This window comes from Panthera tigris, chromosome B2 (genome assembly GCF_018350195.1).
Source record: "Panthera tigris isolate Pti1 chromosome B2, P.tigris_Pti1_mat1.1, whole genome shotgun sequence".
Classification (NCBI taxonomy): domain Eukaryota; kingdom Metazoa; phylum Chordata; class Mammalia; order Carnivora; family Felidae; genus Panthera; species Panthera tigris.
In genome coordinates this window covers 147,496,718-147,523,324 of record NC_056664.1, presented here as the reverse complement: position 1 = coordinate 147,523,324, position 26,607 = coordinate 147,496,718, and the positions used below count along the sequence as shown (strand labels likewise).

The 26,607-nt window shown below is 53.8% G+C and overlaps 1 protein-coding gene and 1 non-coding gene across 3 annotated transcripts in view; one reads left to right on the top strand and one right to left on the bottom strand.

Annotated features, from left to right (window-relative positions):
* Positions 1 to 26,607, top strand: part of PDE10A (phosphodiesterase 10A) — a 369,960-nt gene that overhangs the window by 71,621 nt on the left and 271,732 nt on the right. The window contains exon 1 of one of the 2 annotated variants that reach the window (XM_042987506.1): positions 5,827 to 6,676. The exons of the other annotated variant lie outside the window; for it this stretch is intronic. Within the exon in view, the coding sequence (XP_042843440.1) occupies positions 5,827 to 6,676 (850 nt within the window). Of the gene's footprint in view, positions 1 to 5,826; positions 6,677 to 26,607 lie in introns of those variants that run through there. 2 annotated transcript variants of the gene reach the window in all.
* TRNAK-CUU lies at positions 21,378 to 21,450 on the bottom strand. The gene has a single exon. It is a non-coding gene; the product is annotated as a tRNA-Lys (tRNA).

Below are 26,607 nucleotides of genomic sequence, written 5' to 3'. Positions count from 1 at the left end.
GACTGGCACACAACTCAGAGTGCCCACTTGTGCCCCAGGCCATGGCTGGTTTCTCCTCCTCCTCTTCCTCTTCCTCCTCCTTCTTTTCTTTTTTGAGATGAACAGAAAAGAATTCTCTGGATTCAGTGAGCCATTTTTTGGTCCTTATTTTTGAGACAAATCTGGAAGAGCCAACAATTTTTCTTTTCCCCAAAAGTGCATCAGACTCCTTGAATAAATACCAAGGTTCATCGTAAAAATATGGGTATTGTACTACAATAATGTTTACAAGGAAAGGATTCCCAAGCCACGGATGAAGACATGCTTAACATTAACAATCCACACAGTGATTTGTGCTGGCACCAATGTCCTCCTCGTGGTGGGGCAGACTCAGTAGGAACTTTGGTGACCTTTCTCTAATTTATCATTAATTAACTTTATTAATTGAAGCCATTCCCTAGCCTACCTTTTTATCCTGAATGCCCCCTGTGGTCACTTTCTATTTAAATGCTTTCACTGGGCTGTGACTGTCTTAAAGAAGTATTTCTTTCTTTTGGGAATTTCTTTCTCTTAGGTATATGTGTGTGTGTATGTGTGTGTGTAGCTATACAAATAATTCTCTCGTACTGTGCTTCTTGGACTCTTCAAACATAGTCTCAGATGTCATTGGTATCTCTGACTTGTGGTTCCACTTTGATAGAAGTGTTGATTGTTTAAACAGCACTGGTTATTATTTAAACACAACATGGTTATATTCTAGTTTGCACGTTTTTAAGACATGACGGCTACTTCACCAGGCTACAGATCACAGTGGATCTCTAAAGCGATTTGATATTTTTTTTGAATGGAAACAGCTTCAGAATCTAGTTCGATGTCATAACACAGCAGTGTTATGTAAGAGTTAATGCTTACATGGTTATCACCGGAACTTAGTATTGATTACATAACCACAACAGTTCTTTGTCACAGCGGTATCCTCAGGGCTGGATGCTCATTAGACGTTAAGCAGAGCCTATTTTTTAGGAGGGAATTAAATGCTTTGCTTTTGATTAATGAAAATTTCCACTTGAATCTTATGTATCAAGAAACACCCTGAACCCTCTTTACGGAAGGTATGGACACTTAAGAAGATTTGTTTGGAATATTAATGGTTTAATAATCTGCCTAAGATCAAAAATATTCTCATTGAAGAGTAAACACTATTTTGATTTTTTTTTTATTAAAAAAAGTTTTTTTTTTTTTTACATTTATTCATTTTTGAGAGACAGAGAGAGACAGAGCACAAGCGGGGGAGGGGCAGAGAGAGAGGGAGACACAGACCCCGAAGGAGGCTCCGGGCTCTGAGCTGTCAGCACAGAGCCCGAGGAGGGGCTCGAACTCACGAGGGGTGAGATCATGACCTGAGCCGAAGTCAGACGCCCAACCGACTGAGTCACCCAGGCGCCCCACACTATTTTGATTTTTTAAATGTGAAATAATATACTGGTTTTTACTTGTTTTCTAACGTAAGGCAATATAAAATTGTACTTTGTTTTATAGTTAATTAGATTGAATTCATAAAAAAATGTAACCTGAAGATCTAGGAATATGAAGGGTAGCTGAAGAAATTGTCTTTTAAATCATCTTTGTCTATTTTCAAGACCGTGCCATCCAGTGGACTGACTTTATAATAATATTTTCTTACTGAAATTATAATGACCTTTGTTTTTTAGGCTGGACTACAACAATACTGTAAGAATGCATCCCTCACTTAAGTCAAGATTTGTTAACATCAACACTAACAGACATTTGTAAGCAGTGAGCATGCAGGTGGAAGGTAGGGGAGCAATCATTGAGCACCTACTGTATGATGGCCTTTATTAAAGGTTATGAGTGGTAAGGGTAGCAGGACACTGACTTCAAACTTTAAAACGGAATTGTCGATGCAAATTATACACGCATTACATGTCTTAGGAGATTTAATGCAAAATATTCATATGTGCTGATAAAAACACATCAGTCTCAGGAGTCTACCCCGACACAGCTATGGTGGATTAGGGACGAGGAAAATCGAAGGAGGCTTCCCGGAAAGACAAACTTAGAACTCGTAGCGGGGCAGTTGGTGGGTTTGGGAGGTCGTGAGTAGATGCCTGACAGCTGAACTCCATTTTTCACATGCCAGATAATCACTAATAAATTATTTCATTAGAATGCAGAGCGTTGTTGGGATGACATATCACACCTGGGGGACATACAAATTGATAATTTACTAGCAATTAAATTGAAAATCGGATTGTAAAACCCACATGTTTCTTTTGGGTGTGGGAGCAAAGCTACCTGCTTATTAATTATTTTGCTCCGATAACCATGTACTTCTGTAAGTCATAAAATTTAAAATCAAGGTAAATGTGTCAAAGAATGTGTCTTTTTCATAGACTTTATCTGTGTAAGTAGATGAGTTTAATATTTAATCAACCTTTAGTTTCTGTCTTTCTAAAGAAATATTTGAAAAGAAAAAGCAGGTTATTCAATCAGTTGACAATGTGAAGTTTACAGCTGTCAGCACTAGTAACAAAAGTTGTTAAATGAAATGAATTAAGACACTGGCCTGCCTGTTGACCAAAATTTAATGAAATAAAAACCGTATTTATTATAAATTTAACTTTCAGGCTATTAAAAGGAGTGGATGGTTATTATAAAGAAACTTCACAGTTTTAGGAGGAAATCATTTAAAAAATACCTTAGGCTCTACCTTGACCCACGTTTTAAGATCCTTTTAAGAACAAATAAATCAAATTAGATGATAAACAGGCAGATACTGAAGCAAGCATAAGGTTTCATTACCAATATAAACTTCTTTCCTGATCATTCTTCTTGGTGAAGGGCAGAGACAAATGCTTTTAACATTGATCATCATAATTCTGGCAACTTAGTAGCGTTAACTGCCTTCCTAATGTTATTTTAGTTTTTATGCTTTGCAGTAGGCTAGCATTTTCTCAGTTGAAAATGAGGAAAGTTGTTTATTTCACAAAGAGCACTGTGCTGGCGTGAATCCCGTGCCCCTGGAGTTACAACTAATACTTTCAGTCGTGTTTAAATTGCACTGCAATCTGGTAACATTTGGACGTGTAACTACATCGCAGATTTCATGGGGACTATTCGGACGCGGCGCTCACTGAATTTGGGGCCAATGTGTTTATTCATAAAAGGTTTGGAGTACCAAATGTTTAGTGACATCTTTCCCCTTTTCTGATATATCACTAGCGAAGTTCAAAGGGAAGGAAAAGAATGCGCCAGAAACACATTCCACAGGTGTTGCAACACCTGAACACAAGGGTGAGTGACAGAGCGTTTACATCCGCGGGTTTGCAATTTACATCTTGGAGTAAACAAGCTTTCCTGAAGAAAGGACACGTGACGCGGTGCCTGCTACACTTATGTTAACAGAGCCCAACTCCAGCATTAAGTAGGGAGTTACTTGACCCGTGTAATCGATAGTCTGTAAACACCTCCTCAGCGTGTTCCTTTTCCGTTGTCATGCTTTGTCATTTTTGATTTGTCCAGGAAATGCGTGCCTTCCAGCAAGCGTTTGGAGGAAAGAAGGACGGAAAATAGGATGAAGTTTGATGCCAGAAAAGGGTTAGAGAAAACACTAAAGTTTGCGTTCTGATTTAAAAAAGACCCAGAGAGCAAGTATTTGATGGTTCCCGCCCCGCTTCCCGCGCCCATATGGAGGCTTGTATTCGAATTACTTGTACATTTTCTTATAATGGGAAGGTCACTTTAATCGCTCCAAAAGGCAACAAAAGAAACGTAACCGACAAGAAGAAACGTTTGGCGCGTAAAAGAACCAACAGCAAACACTTCGAGGAGAGACGCGTGCCCTCGAGCCCTGGGGAGACCCTGCCCGCGAGGCCACGTCCGCAGCGGGTGCGGAGTCCCGACGCCCACGTGAATCCCGGAGTCCGGGTCTGCGCCTCTCCGATGCGACGGCCCGGAGGCTTCGGCACCAGACCCGGCAGCATTGTTCTAGTTTTTTCTTCGTCGAAAAAAAAGCAAAGGCAGCGGTAAAAATACCCACTCTGCAAGGTAAGAGTCACCAGAATCTTTTTCCGGTTTCGAAAATTTAGGGATTACGATCCAGTGAGAGCCAGGGCTTGACGCCCGCTTCGGGCAGCGCTCCGCGTGCGCCCCGCGGTTGCTGAAACGCCCACAGCCTTTGCTGGGAGAGGGGAGTCGCATCAAGTCCCAGGCGCCCCACTTGCCCAGTCTGGTGCAAATACGAATATGTCCTTTCCCACTGTGGGTGTCTGGATGGGAGTGGGGAAGAAGCAGGGACTAGGGAAGGATCTGGAGCACGCTTCAAAATAAAAACACCTGGAAGCTGGACGGTCGGAAGAAGCCATGGAAAGCGAGAAACGCCCGGCTGCAGGGCGCACGCCGGCCCCGGGCCCTGTGTCAGCCACGCGGCCGCACCGCCGCGCACGCCTTGCGCTCAGGTGCCCGCCCTGCCCGTCGTGCAAGTTGGGCTCCGGTGCGCGCGCTCCACTCCTGGGAAGGGGACCTGGTCGAGGGAGTCTGGACAGCCCGTCCCACCGTGGGGCAGCAGGCCTGTCGCCCCCCTGTCGGACCCCGAGTGCATTGGTGACCCCGCGCAGCGCGCCTTCCCGCACGCAGGCACCTGCGCATCAGTGCGCTCGGGCGCTTGAACTTCCCAAACTTCTGGCGGCTTCTTGTTCTGAGCGCCCATTGGGCGGCACATTTCCCGTCGGCAGCAACTGTTTGGATTCGGGCTGGGAAGGAGGGAGCGGGGGTGGGGTGGGTGATGTTGTGCAAAAGAGCCGCAGGTGACGAGGCGGTCCTCAGGGCTTTGGGGTGACGATCTTACAGTGTTTCTTTTTTGAGCCACAGTTTGCCCTGTCCGTTCTCTGACCTCACCCGGGGCAAACTGGGCCGTGCACACCAAGTTCGTTCTAAAGTGTGTATCGCAAAGGGAGTCGCGGGGATGAACAGACTTACTAAATCTTAGTTTATGGGAAACACTGTGCGTTGATTTAAACTCCAACCAAACGTCCGAGTTTGAACTCCTCTCCCGGGAGCTCTGAGCCCAGCTCGGTCGGAGCTGCTGGCCAGCCACCAGGAGGGTTCCCTGGCTCGGGCGAGGGGCAGGCCGACGTGGCTTGCCCAGCGGAGCACAGCTGCTGGCGCAGCTGCTGGGCGGCGGATTTAGAACCCGGAACACCAGACCCAGATGTGACGACGCCCCGCAGAGACGCAGGAGCTCCCCCGCCCCCCACCCCAGCCAGGACGCCCGGCGTCCGCAGAGGCCCGCGGGGGTGCGGGGACCCGGCGCCGGGGGACCCAGCGGCGGCGGGGCGCGCTACGTGGGCGTGGGCGCGGGCGCGGGCGGCGGCGGCGTGGGGAGCGCCCGCTCCGCCAGTGGGCGTCTTCTGCAGCCGCCGCCGCCGCCGCCACCTCCTCCACGGGCAGCGGCACTGCGGCGCTTTTCTCCGCTGCTTTCGAGCAGTCGCCGAGGCTCGGCCGCCGGAGCGCGCACAAACCACGCCACGCTTGCAGGCAGCGTCTCCGCGGCCCCTCGCCCCGGCCGGGAGCACGCCGATCGCGCGCGCCAGCCGGCCGCCGGGGACTCACGCCCGGCCCCAGGTCCTCCCGCACCCGGAGCGGGACGCCATGTGAGGACTGGGCCGCGAGGGGCGGCGGAAGACCGGAGAGGAGCACCGGACCCGCGCTCGGGCCGACCGGCCGGGGAGGGCAGGTCCCGCGGGGGCGGAGCCCGCCGAGTCCGGGCCCGCGGCGCGCCCCTCCCGCCGGCGGCCGGCCCCGCCGCGCGGCCCGGGGAGGAGGGCCATGGCCAGCCCCGCGGAGCCGCTCGCTCCCCGCCCCCAGGCCCCCCTGCCGGCGGCCGAGGACGAGCCCGGCCCCGGCCCCGGCAAACTCCGCCCGGAGCCCTGGCGCGGCGCGGCCGGCGGGGGGAGCGCGGCGGGCCCGGGCCCGGCCCCCGAACGGCCTGGCCGCGGCCGGGCCGAGCGAGCCGCGCCCCCGCGCCCGCCCCCCTCCTCCGCAGGCCGCGCCGGCCCCGCCGGGGGCCCGGGCGCCCCGTGTGCGCGCGGCGGCGGCGGCGGCTGGGTCTCGGCCCGCGCTCCCTTCGCGCTCGCCCTCTCCTCCCCTGTCCCCTCCTCCTCCTCCTCTCCATCTTCCTTTTACTTCTGGCCGCCGCCCCCCCCGCCCCCTCCTTCTCTTCTCCCCTCCTCATCTGCCTTTCACCTCCCCGTGCGTCTCCCAGGAAGGGAGGGCGCGGCGGCGGCGGCTGGAGGAGGCGGCGGCGATGCTGGCGGCGGCGGAGCCCCGGCGGCAGCTCGCTTGAGCGTCCCTCCCGGCGGCAATCCCCGCGGCGGCGGGCGGCGGCGGCTCTTCCTCTGCTCCGCGCTTCAGGGTTTGCTGCTCCCGGCCCGCGCCGGGCTCCGGCTCCCGCTCGGCCCGGCCGCCCGCCGCGCGGGCTCCCCCGGCTTCCCGGGCGCCGGCGGGGGCTGCCCCGGCCCCAGCCCAGGCGGCGGCGGCCGAACCCCGCGGCGGCCCCGAGGCGCCGGCTTCGCCCTCGCCGCCGCGTCGCCCCTGCTCTTCGGCTCCGACATGGAAGATGGACCTTCTAATAACGCGAGCTGCTTCCGAAGGTTGACGGAGTGTTTCCTGAGCCCCAGTAAGTGCCGGGCTCCTCGTTCCCCGCGGCCGGGGTTGGGGGGGGGGGGCACTGGGCGCCCAGCGGGCTTCGCGGGGGGCTCGGGGCGCGTTGGTGGCGCGCGGGAGCGTCCGTCCGCGCCGGGACGCCCGGGTTTCCCAGGCTCCGCGCGCTTACCGGGGGGGTGGGGGGGGGGACGACGGGTGACCGGGCAGGGCGGCGGGCGCCGCGCGGTGAGAGCGGGACCCGCCGCCGGCCTCGGGTCCCCCGGTGCTGTTTGTGGCCACACTTGCCCGGCACGTCGTCCTGGTCTCTACTCCGTGACCCCTTACGCCGGGCTCCTCTCTCCTCAGCCTGGGACCGGTGGGCTTGCGCTTGGGGGTCCCGCCCGCTGGGTCCCCGGGCCGAGGGAGGGCAGGCCGGGACCCCGAGCTCCGCGCTCCCCAAGGTGAAGGCAGTCGCGGTCCCCCGGGGTCGGTGTGGGCGCGGGGGCCGCTTCCCCCCTCCCCGCCCCCCTGCAGTGACCCTGTTCCGGAGCCTGGACTCGCGGAGTGAAACGGGTGCACCTCCGCCAAGAGTCCACTTTGTCTCCATCCTGGGCTTGAGCTGGTGCTTGGGCTGCTGAGGCAAGGACAATGGGGCGTTAGGGTGGAGGAGGAAGGCGCCGCCGGCTCGGACCCCCGGGCCGACCGCGGCCGCCCCGCCTCCCCGGCCCCGGGTGCGGGGCTGAGAGCGCGCGGGAGCAGGGGTGGTGGAAGGCGTGTCGCGGGGGAGGGGGGCAAGGCTGAGCAGAATAGTCAAGGCAGAGGTTTGCTAGAAGGCAGGAGGCGGGAGATGCCGAGGGAAGAGACAGCCGGTGCGCGGAAGGGGGGATCGCCGTTGTCGCGGATGGAGGGCGAGCAAGGTGAGGGCCGGAGACCCGCGGCCGGGAGTGGGGGACGGCGGAGGTCGCGCCCGCGGGGCACCGGGCGACTCCGGCCCCGGCCGGGGTGGGCGCGGGTTTCCGCGGCCCTCAGCGCGGGGCCCGGGCGCCACCGTCCACCGCGTGCGCACCCGAGCCTTTGTCTGCTGCTCGCTAGGGAACCGCGTTTCCGCGGCGCCTGCTCTCGGCACACTCTCCAGGGTCGCCGTTTTGGCTTCTGGCTCCCGTCCGCCGCTCGTTCCCCAGCCCCGGCCGGTCTTCGCCTCTGGGCACTTGGGGTCCAGCCCTACCTCGCTGCCGGCACTTGTCTGGGTTCGCTGCCCGCCTGAGCGCCCCTGGGGTGCAGCCCCTGGGCCTGCGAGCGGGTCCTGCGCGGGCCCAGCAGCCCCCGGCGATCCCGCCTCCCGGGCGCGGGCGGAACCACCGCGGCCGCGTGGCCCAGTGGCCTCTCGCGCCGCGCGCGCCTCGGTCACCGGCTGCCGGCGGCCGTCTCTGCTACTTGCCGGCGGACCTGATAGGACGCCGGACGTGGGCCCTGGACTCCCCCCCCGCCCCCCGCCCCCCGACTCCTCTAGCAGGCGTCTCCCCTTGTCTGACGTGCAGCTCCCCAGCTCCTCCAGCCCCCCCACCCGCGGGTCGTGGTTGACTCTTAGATGCTCAGTTGGGGAGGGACGTGGTCTGGGCACGAGGGGCCGGGCCTGCTGCCCTTAGTTGCGGGCATTTTTTCTTACTGAAACGCACACCCATTTGCCCCGAATTTTTGGTGGGGTGAGCTCCCAGGGAGCTCTGAAGTGCGCTGGGTAAGCCATGGGCCTAGGACTGGGGTTCCTGCCTGTCCCCTTCCACCTGCACTGTGCGTTCTACATAAACATCTGCTTCTCACGTTTGGTAGCTGGAGTGTGTTGGGGGGAGGGGGGAAGGGAAGGTTACCTCCATTCATCTGGGATGAACACTGTTTTGGGGGAGAGGGGAGTGGTAAGCGAGTTCTCGAAAATGTTGAGGTTTCTGTTTGTATGTTGCCCCTTACTGCAGTTTGTTACTTTGGGGTGGGGGCGTTTGCCAGGGATGTCTGGGGCGGGATAAAGAGGAACAGTTCAGGCTGGCTGGGGCTGTCCTAGGGGGACCCAGCAGGCTTCCCCTTTGGAAGGACAGAAGACCTAGAGAAGAAAGCCATCAGGAGGGACCCACTCTGCCAAAAGTTCTGGCTGGGAGAAGACCGCGGATAAACACCCTCCGGAGTTGCTGGGATTTTGTCTTTGTGTATCTGTTTTCTTCCCCCTGACCAAGTCAGCGAGGAGCAGCCTGGGGTTTAAGTGAGAACAGGAGGCTATAAAAGGCTTCTCTGGGACATTACCTGGGTCGTGAGTATGAAGGGGCTGCTCTTAAGCAAAATCTCTTACTAGACCTGCCTCAGGCAGAAATGGGACGAGGTGGAGGGATGCCCAAAGGTCGGCGGCGGGTTTCTGCTCTGCTGCTTGTGGGGTCTTTGTTTCTGTCTCACTACAGGATAAACCACACCTGTCGAAACTGCCGAGTACTGAAATCTCGGCAGGCTTTTTTGATGTTTGTCGGTAAAAATGAGCCTTTTTGAAAAAAAAATTCTGGATTCTCTAAGCATGTAAAAATGCGCAAATGTATACAGGTGTACCTTAATTGTTGTGTGCGTATTCCCTTTATTCCCTTTCCGGTTGGTCTCTCCTGGGTCTAACAGTCAAGTTGTCACGTAAAGGCTGCTGTGTCCAATTACTGTTTCTAGGAATGCGGGTTTCATTTCCGTCATCGTCAAAAAGCGAGTCGTGTTTGGAAGTTTGATATCCTGGTTCCGCTCCTGTCCATTTTGGCTGTGCGTTTCGGTTCCCACTGACTCACTGGTTCAGTCAGTAAATGCACGGAGCGTGTGCTTATTCAAACCTACTGCCGGTTGCCGGGGACTGCCCTGGCCGGGCCGTGTCCGCGAGGAGCCTCCTGGAGGCAGGTGTAGCATTGATGCCCAGCTCTAGAAGGTCAGTGGTCACAGGCCACCCTCTTCAAGCCATGCCCGACTCTCCCCCTCCCCCCTCGTCAGCCAGCTACCTTCACGTGTTGACCTCTGACCTTGCCCTCAGGCTCTGGGCTTCAGCCCGTCACTGCTTGGAAAGTTGTTGGCTGGAGTAGAACAGAATCTCTGCACCTGGAGAATCCAGATTCTCCTAGAGAGAATGGAGAAGTCCACTTTGCCGCTGTGTGTGTGTGTGTGTGTGTGTGTGTGTGCGCGCGCCTGTGTGTGCAGAGGAGAGCTAAAAAGTCATGCTGCGATAGACCAGTATAAGCTGCAGTTTTCTGGAAAATACGGCTCCCCTTGCCTGCATTCGGTGCTGTGGTGGAAGGTGCCGGAGATATCCCTAGGGGGACAAGACTTGAGGACGTGCAGAAGTCGGCAAGTCTCCTTCACAGATGCCCCTGTCTCTACAGCCGGGCCACTGCGAATGGTGCAGAGCTGTAGGAAGAGGAAGGTGCTGGCTGGTCAAAGAGGGGACGGAGGGAGCAAGGAAAATGACACGGCAGGTTTGTGCGTGCACTCCACACACGCGTCTCGGAGGTCAAGTCCGCTAACAGGCAGCCAACAGGTAGATATTGAGCCCCTACTGGGTGCAGGTTGTTGGCGAGAGATGAAAATAATGAGGACTGTTCCTTCAGAGGACTTGAAATATAGATCTGGATACGTCCCAAGACAGCCAGCAAGGCAGAGTTGTGAATTTTTCCTGCCAGGCCAGGGTGCAGGTCATGGCAGAGCTCTGTCCCTGGAGACGACAGGGTCTGTTCTGGCCCAAGCACGTAGAAGGGCTTAAAAGCCCCGGGGCCGAGCTGTTTAAACGGTGGGGAACTGTGTTGGCGCGTTAATTTAAATTTCGCAGCACTCCTTTTTTAGTTTCAAACGACCTACATGAACAAAGATAATCCCTGCAAATCTAAGTGAGAGGCAGTGGAAACAGGAGAAGACCGTGTCTTCTGTCAGTCTGGAGCCTTAACCTCAGATATTTTTATACATCAACCTTTTTGTATCCCTCAGGAAAAGACCTGCATTTCAATAAGATGAGTAAGCCCTGGCAATGTAACAACGTGGTGACTGTAGTTGATAATACAGTGTTGCGGATTTGAAAGTTGCTAAGAATGTGGATCTCAAGGGGCGCCTGGGTGGCTCCGTCGGTCATGAGTTCGAGCCCCGCGTCGGGCTCTGTGCTGACAGCTCGGAGCCTGGAGGCTGCTTTGGATTCTGGGTGTGTCTCTCTCTGCCCCTCCCCCGCTCTTTCTCTCCTTGTTTCTCAAAAAAAAAAAAAATGAATAAACATTAAAAACATTAAAAAAGAAATAAAAAAAGAATGTGGATCTCAAAAGTCCTTCCTTATCACAAGGAAAAAAAATGCACCGCGCTAGATAGTTAAGCAAATGTTAGGACTTTGTTTACTGTGAAAGCAGGTGAAACTTGGTGTGACAAGCATTTCATCAATACATGGTTAATTTTTGTTTGTGTAAAAACAGTTCTTGCCATCTGAGAGAGAAAGAAAAAAACCATTTTCATGAAAAAGGAATATTTCTCCCTTAAAAGGAAAGCTCTTAGTTGTGATTCAAAACATTTTAATTTCCTTTTAAAATGTAAATCAGGCTCCCCCAGCTGATCTAAATTGGTGTAAGGGAAAACCCCCTAGTGATAGAGCAGCTCGAGATCTTACTGAGGAAACACGATGCCTAGCACTCTGATTTTATTTGTAGCATTTACCGCTTTCTGGAATTCTCTTGCTCATTTACTGCCTCGCTTGTTTATTATTGCCTGTCCTTCCAGTGCAGAAAGCAAGCTTGGTGAGAGCCTCAGGCAGGACCTCGGCTCTCTTGGTTGTATCCCGAGCCCAAGAGCGGCTGACGGACCTATCGAAGGCGCTCGCGTATTTATTTTGGAAATTCAAAGGTGAAAAAACCCAGAAAACAACATGGTGCTTGTGTAGAAGGAGCTTAGAAATTGAAGGCCACTCATTGAAAACTGACTTGGCCTTGGCCTCTGTCCTAGGGTGCCAGGAATCCGCCGTGCGTGAGACAGAGTCTTCGCTCTCGGGAGCACACAGCTCGCAGGAGGGACAGGCAGGGCTTGCGCACATGGTCACTGCCTGGCAGAGGCAGGACAGGACGTCCTGGGGACGGAGGGCTGAGCGCTTTCTGATTGGAGGGCCCTGAAAAGATCTCACCGAGGAGCCAGCAGGGGTCTGAGGCGGCGGGGTGCTTCCAGCCAGGGTCCCTGTGCGAGGGTGGCCCCGGGGCGTGGGGGAGCGAAGCCTTGGGGACCCAATGCTGGCCAGCCGAGGGCCCCATCCAGAGGCTGCTGTCAGAAAACAGCTCGGGGTGAGGCATGGGGAGGGGGTGGTGAGGAGAGACGCTTCTCCTGGGTTGACACTCGAGATGTCCTGCTTCTCCTTTAGCGTGAACCTCTCTGAAAGACCACACGCCGGGAGGAGAGGTAAGGTAGAGAGGCAGGGAGACGCCGCGTCCTGTGGTTCCACTGTGACCAGGGTCCGGGGGCTGATGTCCTCTGCCAGTGAGGTCAGGCTGGAGGCCGAAGGGAGACCAGGAGCACGCACCTGGAACGGAAGCCTAGGGACTGGGTAAGGTAGATGGTTCCATTCTGGATTGGGAAGGGGTGTGTGTGCGAGAGAGAGAGTGAGTGAGTGAGTTCGGGGCTGGTGCTGGTGGTGGGTCCTTGCCCAGAGAAAAGGAAGAAACGAACCGGAAGCATCAGAATCGCCAACCTGCTCTTGGGTAAGCGCTGTGGTTGGTGATGGGGGTTTCTGACCGTAGGGTGCCTGCACTCTGTGGTGTAGACGCCAACCCATCAAGCACGCAAAGGAAAGAAACCCCGTTGAGCATCAGAAGTGCCGAATATCACCAGAGCTACGCGTTAGGTTAAAATCCAGAGGTACCGGGGTGGCTCCTTTAGTTCACGTGGCCTGTGGCGGTCTCTCCGGGGAGGGGACCTTCACCTGGGCTCTGAGCGGCCGGTGCGGCCAGGCGTGCAGTGTCCCAGGCAGAGGGAGAGGCAGGGTAGAGGACAGAATGAGGCGCGGGGGCACCCAGCAGAGCAGCAGAGCGGACGGAGCCCGCGGGCCAGCGTGGGGCTTCGTAAGTTGGGGGGAAGTTGCACGTGGCTGCACCAGCGGGGGAAGGTCCTGGAAGGTTTTGAGCCCGTGGGGGTTGTGTGCTCTGATCTAAGAAGCCCGTTCTAGCTGTGGTCTGGTGAGTGAACGGAGGGGCTGTGGGGGAGACGGAGCGCACGTGGGCCACTGTGGTGGGCAGGACGGGAGACGGGGGTGGGGGGTGACAGCTTGGAGCTGGAATGTGGCTTCGGGAGGCGCTGGGAGGCAGAGTGAGCCGGGCGAGCGGTGGGACGGGTGTGTGGACAGAGGGAAAAGGAAGGGGCAGCCAGGACGGCCAGGGAGCGGGTGTTGTGTTCGGCAGCCTTAAGTCCGAGGTGCCTACGGCACCACTTAGTGGAGACGCTAAGAAGGCAGCTGGTGAGAAAAGTCTGGCAGTCGGAGGGTGGGTGCCTGGATGGAGGCTGGGAGCAGAGAGTGGTCCTGGTGTTTACAGTCACGGGGTTGGCCCCCAGTGTGAGGGCGGCCGTGGCCCCAGTGCGAGCGTGGCCCCGGGGTCCCTGTGTGAGGGTGGCTTGGGGCTCCAGTGCGAGCGTGGCCCCGGGGTCCCTGTGCGAGGGTGGCTTGGGACTCCAGTGAGAGCGTGGCCCCGGGGTCCCTGTGCAGGGGTGACCTGGGGGCTCCAGTGTGAGTGTGGCCCCGGGGTCCCTGTGCAGGGGTGGCCTGGGGCTCTAGTGCGAGCGTGGCCCTGGTGTCCTTGTGCGAGGGTGACCTGGGGCTCCAGTGCAAGCGTGGCCCCGGGATCCCTGTGCAAGTGTGGCCCCGGGGTCCCTGTGCAAGCGTGGCCCTAGGATCCCTGTGCGAGGGTGGCCCGGGGACTCCAGTGTGAGCGTGGCCCCGGGGTCCCTGTGCAGGGGTGACCCGGGGCTCCATTGCAAGCGTGGCCCTGGTGTCCTTGTGCGAGGGTGACCTGGGGCTCCAGTGCAGGCATGGCCCCGGGGTCCCCGTGCAAGGGTGGCCCTGGGGTCCCTGTGCGAGGGCGGCTGTGGCCCCAGTGCGAGCGTGGCCCCGGGGGTCCCTGTGCAAGTGTGGCCCCGGGGTCCCTGTGCAAGGGTGGCTTGGGGCTCCAGTGCAAGTGTGGCCCCAGGGTCCCTGTGCGACTGTGGCCCCGGGGGTCCCTGTGCAGGGGTGGCCTGGGGGCTCCAGTGGGAGTGTGGCCCCGGGGTCCCTGTGCAAGTGTGGCCCCGGGGTCCCTGTGCAAGGGTGGCTTGGGGCTCCAGTGCAAGTGTGGCCCCAGGGTCCCTGTGCGACTGTGGCCCCGGGGTCCCTGTGCAGGGGTGGCCTGGGGGCTCCAGTGAGAGCGTGGCCCCGGGGTCCCTGTGCAGGGGTGACCTGGGGGCTCCAGTGGGAGTGTGGCCCTGGGGTCCCTGTGCAGGGGTGACCTGGGGGTTCCAGTGGGAGTGTGGCCCTGGGGTCCCTGTGCAGGGGTGGCCTGGGGCTCCAGTGGGAGTGTGGCCCCGGGGTCCCTGTGCAGGGGTGACCTGGGGGCTCCAGTGCGTGTGTGGCCCCGGGGCCCCTGTGCACTGTGAGGTCCTGCGGGCAGAGCTGGAGGAGTCCAGCCCAGACGGCTGTAGGTCGTGGTGGCTTCCCCCGTAGGGGGTGTGGAATGACACGGTGGCCGTTGTGAATGGTGACCTGCTGGGAGCCAAAGGCACAGAAGACTGTGTCCCAGGAGCAGAAGGAAGAGCCATGGGAGGCCGGAGTGGGGGTTGAGGCAGAGAGGGGGAGAAACGCATCAGAACCGGACCCACCCGCGTGGGAGGGGGGCACCGGAGAAGTCAGATGCCCCCGAGGTCAAGTACATGAGCACAGCCCCGGGGGGGCAGACACGGAGGCCCGTTTTTGGGGGGTGAAGAGTCAGCGGAGACGAAGGCACAGGGCCCTCGAAGTCCTGAGGGCAGGAAAGGGGAGAGCGAGCCCCCTGGCCTCAGGCCTCACCCCGGCCGGGAGCGGAGAGCTGGCTTTTCTGCAGGTGGGACGGACGCGACAATGTTACTGCCGAGGAGTTTGAAGAAAGGAGAAGGAACAGAGCAAGCCTGAGAGGAGGCGCGGAATGGAAGCGGGACACTGGTAGCTGCCTCTTCCCAGGTCGAGAGCTGCGGGAGGAGGCGTGGGTGCCGCGGGGCGTCAGGTGCAGGGGGGGCGGGAAACCGACAGGAGATGAGCCGCCCGGAGGGTCCCCGCGGGGCCCCTGGCTGGACAGTCCGCCCGGGAGGGGGGTGACAGAGCTGTTTAGGAGGAAGGTCCTGGGACTCCCGCTGGCCCAGTGACCGCGTGCGGAGAGAATTGCGGGAGTAAATGCACACGCTCGGTCCAGGCGCAAATACGCGGAACTGTGAAGTGTGGACACTTTGGAGCTCTCAGTGCAAGTCCTGATGACGACTGCCCAGCAGGAAGAAGTTGGAGGAGGGGGGTCCTGCGGGTGGAAAGGTGTGGGGTGCCTGGAGCTGAGGGAGGGAAAGGTGCCCCAGAGATGGAAGGGCCTAGACGGAGGCCCAGGGGCGCAGGGTGGTTTGGTGCGAGGGCTTGACGCAGAGGAGAAGTGGGAGATCAAGCTGGCGTGACAGACTGGGCAAAGGCCGTCCAGTCTTCGTGTGGGGGTCACCCCGTGCTTATACCAGGGACGGGGTGGGAGGCTCCCAAGACCACCATGTCATGCGGTCACCACGTAACAGGCAAATGTTCATCCAGCGTCTGTGTTCCCGTCGCTGTCCTACTCACTGGCGAAAACTGCATCTGCACAGAGCTCCTCCCTGCCTTCGGGGAGCTGCTGTCTAACACGGGGTCCGGGCAAGATCGGAAGCAATTATGACACCTTCTGGGCAGGGACCATTGGAGAGGGGTGCGCAGGTGAGAGAACGCTCTTTAACGGCATCATCGCCCACGGGACGAAGCTCTCTGTGCTGTGAGTCCCTCTCTGCCTCTACCTCGTCTCCCCTCCACTTCCTACAGGCCCAGACATCTCGGGGGCGGGGCGGGGGGGGGGTGGCTCCGCCCAGTGGCCATCGGCAGGCCTCCCGGAATCCCCTCCTCGGTGTCCCCACCCCTCACCCCGCATTGCCGGGGACTTGTACTTTTCCACTTAGTGTTTGTCTCCCTGCCTTCCCGTGGGCAGGGAGCATGTTTCATTCATTCTCTTAACCTCAATGCCTAGTACATTGCCAAGCAATTAGACAATAGGTCTAATGAATAAGCAAGCGAAGGTGTTTAGGTGGGAGAGTGTGATCAAAATGGTCCTTTAAGAATGTTAATTTCCCCAAAAGGAAGGCGGTAATGAAATAAGTAATGTGGTTGTCCAGTTGTAGCATAACTTGAAGCATCATCTGATTCACTTTTTTTTTCCTATATCGTCCAAATACGCTCTTTGGCACCAATGACCGGGGCTTCTGAGTTACAGAGAACACAGCGTGTTCCTGCACCAGGGCCACCGGGGCGGTGAGCTCAGCACGAGCTGATGGGAAGGAGGGGGACGTGTGTGCAGAGCATTCTGGATGCCTCTGTTTTATTTCCTGAGGCAGTGATAAAAAGCTTTTTACTTCGACAGAAACATTTTCCACGCTAGCAAAGAGAAAGGGTTGCTTATGAAGTGCTGAAACAATGCCATGTGCTGGATATCATGAATTATTTATAAAACCGCAAGCACATTTGGACTTTTAAGAGTTGGTAAGTCCTGTGCGAGAAGCCATTTTGCACGAAGAGCAGGTCAGTCCGCCGGCAAAAAGCATCAGGAGTGTGTGGAATTCGAATCGAACGTATTTGTACGTGACGTAATTACGTGTTTCTGTGTTAATAGTTCCGGCAGCTTCCAAAATAAACATTTAAAACGATATCCACAAGGCTTGATTGCCATGGCTCCCTAGAGTTGGTAATTGCGTATTTTATCATTGCTGTGAGGAGTCTATCCATTTTCAGAGTTTCTTTTTGTCCCAAGACCAGAAGTTTACTCTCAGAAACGTTCTTGTCTCATTGGTCATCGTGCCTTTTTGGGATAATACTCTTTGCGTCTCATGATTAAACCTATCCAATTATTTTAAGGCAGATTAAGGAAAGACCTCGTTTTAAAACCTCAGCAATTAAAACAATGTGGTAGTGACATGTGACTAGATAAACCAGTGCAACAGAATAGAAAACTCTTAAAACAGACCCAGACACATAAAGGAATTTAGACTATTTTAAAGTGTCATCTTTCTACAAGGAGTAAAAATAGACTATTGAATAAAATGGTTTGGGGACAACTAGGAAGTCATGTAGAAAAAACCAAAATTGTCCATTCTGGAAAGAAGCATTAACCTCTCGTCTCGCAGCGTAGGGCTGACTCCTTTGATACACAATGAACTCCAGGAAATGGTTAAGTGAAAGAAGTGAAAGAAAGTAAAAGAACCTAATAAAAAATAGTCAAAGGACACGAACAGATAGTTCCTAGGGAGAGAAATAAACGGCCATGTGAAAAATGAAATGATGTGGGGCGCCTGGGTGGCTCGGTCGGTTAAGCGTCCGACTTCGGCTCAGGTCATGATCTCACGGTCCGTGAGTTCGAGCCCCGCGTCGGGGTCTGTGCTGACCGCTCAGAGCCTGCAGCCTGTTTCAGATTCTGTGTGTCCCTCTCTCTCTGCCCCTCCCCTGTTCATGCTTTGTCTCTCTCTGTCTCAAAAATAAATAAACGTTAAAAAAAAAAATGAAACGACGTTCAACCTCATAATGATAAACTACATGCAATTTAAAATAACACCATGGTACCATTTTCACCTGTCAGATTTGCAAAGATTAATAAACTTTATAATACCCGTTGGCAAGTCTAGTATTCCCCTACATTCCTGGTGGGAGTATTGGTTGGAACAGCCTTCGCAGCGGGCAATTTGGCCGTATCGATCGGTATTAAAAACGCATGTACCCACCGAACCAGTAATTCTCCTGGGAACTTATCATTCAGGTACATTCACACATGGGCACAATGACTTAGCGAGGTGTGAAAACATTGCAGCATCATTTTGAAAGAGAGTATTGGAAACCACATAACGATCTATCCGCAGGGGCTTGGCTAAATGAAATTTGCCGCAGAGACACAAATATACTAAGGATCTTCCGGGTACGTTGCTATAGGAAAGAAGGAAAATGTGTAAGCGCGCACGTACACATTCCCGTGTTAGGCCGGGCAGTGAAAGTGGACCCTTGTCTGTTTGTAAATTGCCTGTGGAAACTGGGTAGAAACTCAGGGAAGCGTTGACCCCACCCCTGCTCGGCGTGGATGGCAGTGGGGACCAGGACTAACATCATTTACTCTCAACTCAAAAATTAAACTTCCAAATAAGAATTCACTGAAATGCCAGTTAACCGCCAGTCGCCCTGCTCTGTGGTTGATCCTGTCTTCCCTTGTTGCTGTGTTTTCTATCATCTTCCTACTGAGATCACAGTTTGCTTTTTCAGCCCCTGAACTCTGTTCACTTGACTTCTGCCTTCCTCTAGCCTCCCACGTATTTCTACGCGAGAGCCCCAAATGTCAGACCGTGAATATTAAACAAAACAAAACAAAACCAAACCATGGGCATCAGGACCCCTGGTCCGGTCAGCTCTGTGTGTCCGTCATGCACCGACCTGAAAACGGAAAAAGAAAAAACCCCACTTCTATTTTAAAGTACTTTCCGACTCTGATACAGTCTATGGCTCACAGTTAAGATACGAAGTTTTGTGGAGGCCCCTGGAGAGCTTCCCAGCCAGCTTCGTCTGGTCGAAATCGCTACGTGTTGGCAGGGACCCCAGTGTCTTCCCTGTGGAGACGTGGGTTTCACATTCTCAGTCTCTTGCAGTGAATGGAAGCAGAGCCTCGCGTCGTCTTCTCGCTTAGCACCGTTCCGCAGAGGCCACGGCGGTTTCTTATGATCCTGTCTAGCGTCGCAGTGATGTGGCTTTTCTTCCAGGGCAGGGACAGCATGAACTTGAGCCGGGCTCGTGTGGGAGCCGCTCCGGGCAGACCAGATGAAAGGCAGTCCTTGACCTCCGAAACCCTTCCTCGGGCTGGGCCTTTCGTGGTGGGACTGAATGCTTCAGACCCTCCCGTTTCGTCCCTTCCCTGATTTTATTCCGAGAGTTTCAAGTTAATACTCACCGTTTTAAGTCTCTGAGTGGGTTTCTTCCTTCCTCCCTGGCTTGGATTCCAGCCCTGCCTGTTTTCCTGTGTTTTGCTTTCTACTGCTGACATTTTCTTTGTCTTATCACTTAATATTATTTCCTCCCAGTCCAGCCATTGGTTTTGTTTTAGCTGCTACTTCCTTCCTAGTTACTGGATTCTGTGAAAACCCTTTCCTAACCTTAAATGTCGGCCTTCTCCCCTCCCAAACTTTTCTGGCCCGTATATTCATGCTCCCGGGGTCTCTCCGTGCCCCACACCCTAAGCCTTGCAGATGTACAGCTTGTCAGCTTTGCACCGCTTTAGGCCTCTTTCTGGAAGGCGCTGTTTTTTCCAGAGCAGCCTGGGGTGTTCAGGGAAAACCCTGATGACCGCGGCTGTCCCCTCACCAGCGTGGGGACAGGGATGGGTGGGGAAAGGATTGAGCCGTGCGGATGCCTTCAGGGACTTGTTCAGATCACTGGGAAAGTCCTTACGTTACAGTTAGCCCCTATTAATGTGCGTGCTCTGGTTGAATGAAGTTTCTCATGCGATTCTGCTATAGCTGTAGAGTTTTGGCACCTTCTGTGTTTCGTAACTGTTCTGTTCTTTTTATCAAATGGGCCATCGTTTGGAAATCTGTCATTTTTTCTTCCTCCGTGATTTTGTTAATTGTCTTTGTGTTGCGTTGGAACCTTGCAGAACGCATCCTCGCCAAATCTTTGCGATTTGGAATTAGTATGACGACTTGTTATCTGGGTGCAGTCTGGCGGGAAGTACCTCGCGTCGCTAATACAGTGAGCCACTGAGTGCGGGCTTTCGGGATGAGCTCGACCTTTTACAAATGCCTTTCGTTGTCAGGTGGAAGCAAACCTCGCAGAGGAGGTGCGTCTGTAGAAAGAGACACCGACGGTCTACTCTTGTTCGTTTTTTTGTTTTCTTTACCGACACAGTGTCGGCCCTTGTTGATGTGTCTCAGTCCCTTGGTGCTGGCAGCTTCTCGGTAAGAAACAGATGTTTTAGAGGTGGGTGTGCGTCTCTGGGGGCGCCTGGGGGGCTCAGTCGGCGAAGCGTCCGTCCGACTCTTGGTTTCATTGATCTCGCCCTTCGTGAGTTCAAGCCCCGCGTCGGGTTCGTGCTGGCAGCGTGGAGCCTGCTGGGGATCCTCTCTCTTGCTCTCTCTTTCTCTGCCTGTCCCTGACTCATGCTGCCTCTGTCTCTCTCGAAATGAATAAATAAACTTAAAAAATTAAAAAAAAAAAAAAGTGGGTATACATCTCTATTTGTTAGGCGGTTACCAAGGACCTGGGGTAGGACAAGCCCTCAGTGGACTGTCATACGACGCCCTGGGGATGAAATGACATAACGTCAAGTATTAACAGTAGTGCCTTGGACAGAGTAAATGCCGGAGCACGTGGGCCATCGTCACCGCCTGGGACTCTGAGTGAGCCCCGGGAGACAGCCTTTCTCGAGAGGGTGGCATGGCCGCCCCCCACGAGGACCTTTGCAGGTGGCAGGGGAGATGGAGCAGAGGGCACCCAAAGCATCCGGTTGGCTGCGGAAGGCGTTTCTTTATAGTGACAGGAAGCACAGCTTCTGGAAACACTGATACCAGGAAGTGGCTGGAGTCTGAGACCCGTTCCCCTTTCTTGGCAAAGAATTAAAGGGCAATGTGTTGAAAATAAAAGGGAAGAATTTCTGGAAAGAGAAAGAACTCGGAAAAAAAAAAAAAGTGATTGTCATTAGAATTCTTCCATTTAGGGGAATCTAGTTTTTGAGCTGCTGTTATAGTCGTTTTTCCCCATTTATGGATCTCCTGCACCCCCAGCAGATGTGACCTCTGTTCTCTTGGGTGTCTGGATTGTTCACATTCCCTTGGCCTGACTGCAGAGGAATGCTTCCAGGGGGCCTCCCTGCTGCTTGAGGTTGGGGTGGGGGGCGGGGGGAGCTCTGCAGCCCGGGAAAGGCTCAGGTGAGGTGTGTGCCTTGAGAAGATGTGTCTCACATCTCTGGGCCGTTATCCACACTCACACTCAGTTTGTATGGTTTAGCTTTTTTCTTTGCGACTGGTTATTTACTTCAGGGTTTTGTAGATTGGTGATCTGTATTCTTTTTTTTTTTTTTTTTTAATGTTTATTTGAGAGAGACTTTGCGCACATGAGCAGGGGAGGGGCGGGGAGGGGGGTAAGGACAGAGGATTCAAAGCAGGCTCTGCGCTGACGGCAGAGAGCCCCACGCAGGGCTTGAACTCATGAACCGCGAGCTCATGACCTGAGCCAAAGTCACACGCTTAAGGGACAGAGCCACCCAGGCGCCCCTGTTGGTCTGTATTCTTAGCTAACTACGTGAGTGCTCTTATTCCTATCTGTGTATTCCATTTTTCTTCTGGAATTTAATTCCAAAATTAAATTCCGGAAAGGTAAGAAGGTACCCGTTAGCCATGGTCTCCTTGAGGGTGAATTTTGAGTCTACGTGTTATTTTATTATCTTTTGAAAGATTTTGTTTTGAAATAATCTCCACACCCAACGTGGGGCTCGAACTCACAACCCTGGGATCAAGAGTCCCACGCTCTACCGACTGAGCCAGCCGGGAGCCCTGTGAGTCTACATTTTAGACACCTTTAAAAAACATTCTACAGGGGCACCTGGGTGGCTCAGTCCGTTAAACGTCTGACTCTTGGTTTCAGCTCAGGTCAGGATCTCACGGTTCGGGTTCGTGAGTTTGTGAGTTCGAGCCCTACATCGGGCTCCACTGACAGCGTAGAGTCTGCTTGGGGTTCTCTCCCTCCCTCTCTCCCTGCACCTCCCCAACTCACGCACACATGTTCCTTCTCTCTGAATAAATAAATAAACTTAAATCTGGTTTGCATTTATCTGAAACCTATTATTACAGTATTTTAATTTAAAACTTCACAAGTAATTTGAGGAATTACACTTTTATCTGTCATGATATTTTGGAATCCTTTAATACTATGGAGTGGGCAAATACATTTGAAAAAAAAAAAGTTATGTAATTGGCTTCTGCTTTTTAGCAGGTAACAGTTCGTAAGCATTAAAAGAAATTCCAGACGGGCATTCAACTATGCCGCCTGGTGAGTGTGCCCCTCCTTCCTTCTGTTCTTCGCACGGAGCACCTGGGCGGTGATGCCCCTGTCCTGATACCAAAACTGATGGCCAGTTCATCTCTCTGTCCCTGACATCGGGAGCTTGAGGTTTGCTGTCTGTGTATCTCAGATGACTACCGAGTGTATACTGAATGAGGGGTCCCCAAGAAGCAGTGTGGGACACTAGAAGCCTGGATTTTGGAGTACAGTTTGGGCTCGGATGTCAACTCTGCTTAATTCCCCAGATTGCCAGTTGCCTGCTCGGTAAAATGGGTGCTCAGTACATGTTAGTTTCCCCCAATACTCTTCCTCCGGAGGAGAAATAACACATCTCTTGTAAGGCCTCCTACCTCGGAGTTTTCTTAAATTGAAGACATTTTACTTCTGTAAAATTTTTGTTTTGATTCCAAGTACGAGAAGCCCAGGTTAGGTTTTTAGTATGAAAACCAGAAGCGAGCACAGAGCGGTTTTCAGAAATGCTTAACACATTGCTTCTGGTTTTCAGAGGAAACCGACTCTGTGACAGGGTCCGCAGGGAACGTCCTTGCGGCCCCGCGTCCTGCTCGCCGGCCTGTGCCAGGCTGGCCCGCTTTCCAGAGAAGACCTCACTCCTGTTTTAGGGTTTGACCTGCTGCTTAGCTCGCTGGGCGATGTTGCCTTCCTTTCCCGACTTGCTGAGGAGTGTCCTGGGAGTGTCCTCGGGTGGAAGAATCTGGGGATCTTTGTAGGCGTGCCTGGGGCTTGTTCTGGGTGGAGGTTCGTGCTGGGCTGGTGTCCGTGTCCGTGAACTGCTCACGAGCTCCGACGATGGTGCCTCTGGGTTTCCCCGGACGTGAGTGTGGCCGCGTGTCTGTTTCAGAGCCCTAGGCTGCGCTCCTTCCCTTCATCCCTCAGTTTCCCCAAAGAGAGCTTTGGAAGAATTCCGGTTTCTTTGGTGTTCCCCGGAAGCAGACCTTGGGATTAGGGCGGGTGATTTATTTGAGAGGTGATTCCAGTAGGAGGGAGGGGGCAGCTACGGGAGGGTCCCAGACCGGAGTTGCGGCCACCAGAAGGTGACTTAATTGCATTGAGATGTGGGCAGCAAAGGGCTGGATCCTGGCAGGGACTCCTTCCTCCCAGGTCAAGTGTGTGGGGCTGGGGGGCGTTCACCCCTGGCCTCCTCTGGCTGGGGGAGGGCTGTTTTGGGGGAGGACCAGCCCTGCACTTCCAGACTCTTCTTGCCGGAGGGCCACGCGAGCTCTCCTAAAGTGGGGAGGCTCAGGGTTTGCACCCGAGGGAGCCGCGGACGCCGCAGGTGACTGTCCCCTCGCCTGTAGCAAGCCCCGCTGCTGGGCAGTCATCAGGAGAGGCCTGGGGGCAGGGGACCTGGCTTCTGCTGCTAAGACGACACACAGAGGAGACCCTGTTTACTGCCTTCATTCCATTCGTAGAGTCTGAGGCAGATGGTTTTTTAAGAAGTGTTAATTCAAGTTCCAAGAGTTTTCTTCAGATCGATAGAATTCCAAACAGTTGTGCTCTGTATGTTCTACATACATACGATGTCTGTTTGTTTTAATATTTATTTATTTATTTATTTATTTTTGGGGGAGAGAGCGCGCGCGCACAGAGCAGGGGAGGGTCAGAGGGAGAGGGAGACACAGAATCGGAAGCAGGCTCCAGGCTCCGAGCTGTCAGCCCCGACGTGAGGCTCGAACTCACGAACTGTGAGATCATGACCTGAGCCGAAGTCGGACGCTTAACAGACTGAGCCACCCAGGCGCCCCTTATAGACGATGTTTCAAGGTGACAATTCGTTTATCTAGCGGCAAGGCATTTCAGTATCAAAGAAAGGTTGACTAGGGACACCTGGGTGGCTCAGTCAGTTAAGCAGCTGACTCTTGATCTCCGCTCAAGTCATGATCTCACAGTTCCTGAGTTCGAGCCCCACTTTGGGTTCTGGGCTGACAGCTTGGAGTCTGGAGCCTGCTTGGGATATTCTCTCTCTCTCTCGCTCTCGCTCTCGCTTTCCCCCTGCCGCCCCTCTCTAAATTAAATAAACATAAAAATAAATTTTTTTAAAAAAAGAAAGTTTGATTTATATTCTTGTAAGCTATATGGGAAGGAACATGGACATGACACATTTTGAAAAGGATTTTAGCAAGTTTGAGAACAGAAAAGGTTTTCCAATTAACACTCTGTTAGAGAGAATGTTAAATGAATCAGAACGTTCTATTCAGAGAGCATTCAGATTATCAAGTTTCCACATTTTCGGGTTCCTAGTCCTCAGCCTTTACAAGTGATCGTTCTAAATAATATTTCAAAATTGTAGGGAGTGTAGCTTTACTTAAAAATTTGGCACAGATGGGATTTAGTTTAGTAAAGTATATCATTGCTTTTTTCTGAATGAGGTTATATACAGCATTGATTAAATTATTAATCAGTGCTATTATTCACAAGTATGGTGACTGCATAAGCCTCATGATAAAGAGACTACTTTAAAATAAATACTAAATCAGGACGCCTGGGTGGCTCAGTTGGTTAACCGTCCGATTTCGGTTCAGGTCATGATCTCGCGGGTGTCATAAGGGCAGCATTTTCACGAAAAAGGAACTTTGGGGCTTTCTGCGTAGAATTTGTATCCATGGTTCTCTCTTTTAGTGTCTTGTGGTCCTAAGTCACTTTACGAAGAATAAGGTAGAAATCAAGAGACACATACAAATATATATGCAGTCATCTCCGAGAACCGTAGGACGTACGTGCGCTTTCTTTTGGCGGAATGCTTTACTTTTTGTGTGGACGGTGAACCTGCTCGGAGAGAGGGTATTGACTGCCGTGTCCTGTTTTGTGGATTACTAGGTTAATGCTCACAGAGGTCGGTGGCGGTGTGCTCAGAGTGGCCAGTTTTCTCAAAGAATCCCTGTGTCTCATGCATTCTTGTGTCTTCCTTTTTTTTTTTTTCCCCCAAAGTGTTGATTAGTGATCCTAGTGGAGATTTGGATAATGTAGCCTTACTTATGATTTAGATACGTTAGAATGATTTTAGCGGGGGTCCTGTGCTGAGCGTGTATAACATGTTGTATGTATGACGTACGACAGTGTATCACGAGGTGTTAGAATACACCATTGTCGAGGAACGCCTGCCTGTGGGCTAATGAATGAATCGTGTAATGGCTACATTACAGAGGGAGAACCACTGGGGCCTCCCTTCATATGTATGATGCCCAGGGATAAACGCAGCAGATGGGGATACTGGGAATGCCCTTCACCTAGAGGAGATGATGGGGATGTTCCAGGGTTATGGGATTTCTTGAAATGGGAATTCTTTTTTTTTTTTTTTTTTTTTTAAGTGTATTTATTTTGGGATAGAAGGAACACAAGCAGGTTAAGGGGCAGAGAGAAGGAGAGACAGAATCCGAAGCAGGCTCCGCGCCATCAACGCAGAGCCCGACGTGGGGCTCGATCGAACTCACAAACCGTGAGATCATGACCTGAGCCGAAATCAAGAGCCGGACGCTTAACCGACTGAGCCACCCAGGCGCCCCTGGTGCACCCACTTTTGAGAGCGGACTTGGGCAAAGATTACTGTAGAGAAATGAATTTCTCTATGCTCAACGTTCGTGTTGACCCTTTTCAAACTGAATTTGCCTGAGAATGCTGCCGAACAGCAGGTCTGCTGGCTCTCCCTGTCTGTTTCACGTGTGCTCCTCTCCCATTTCCAAAAGAAGAAAAAGACTCTTTCCTACCCAGAACCTCACTGTGGTTCGCTGTCCCAGTGTGCACGTTTGGGGGATGAAGCCAGGGTGCCGTCTCAGAAGGCTCTGTGGGTGAGAATCCAGGCAGAGCAAACCAAGGAGGGCTTCGGCGGGTGAGGCCGAATGTATTTCGTCAGGGTTACGAACTGCAAGGCCCCCGTGTTTCCGTCCGTCCGTCCATCCATCCACCCATCCACCCATCCATCCATCCATCCATCTTTGAGTTATAATTCAGAAGTGAGACCTTGTCACGGGGTTGCAAGTGAGAACGAGTACCTGAATTACAGAATAACCTTTCCAGACAGAAATCAGGTCTGACCTCATTGAAGATTAGCTTTCTGGTGAAGTTCTACAGTAGACCTTAACTGAATGAACTATGCCTCACCTCCAAGGTTTTGACAAAAATACGTATAGAGCGTATTTGCTGTAAAAAAATATATACATATATACATATTTGCACGTATTTAAACTTGTGATAAACATGTTTGTATGTCTTGGGAGCCTACCAAATGTTTTGGAAGTTTAGTATGTTGCAAGAGAGGGAGCGCATACTCAGGGGCCCTGGGCCTGAATTAGCGAGTGGGGTGCTGGGATGTGAGTAGATTACTGGGCCAGAGGGCATTCCCCCCACCCAAGGATCTGAAGGCCATAAAGGGCCGCCTATACACTACGGCCTGCAAGACACCAGTGCATCTGGTGGCTGAACCAACGTGGGCAAGTGGGATGGAGTCTCCAAGGGAGGACGAGTCAGAGGAGGAGGGGAAGTCTGATCAGCCAGTTTGGTCGCTTGGCAGAAAGTGGGCTGTGGGCCGGAAGGTGTTCTGGCACAGGACCGACAAGTGTGGGGGCCTGAGCTGGCATCTTGGGCCAGTGGTGTCTCGGTTGCCGCCTTCCCCAGGGCCACGGTGACGTGCC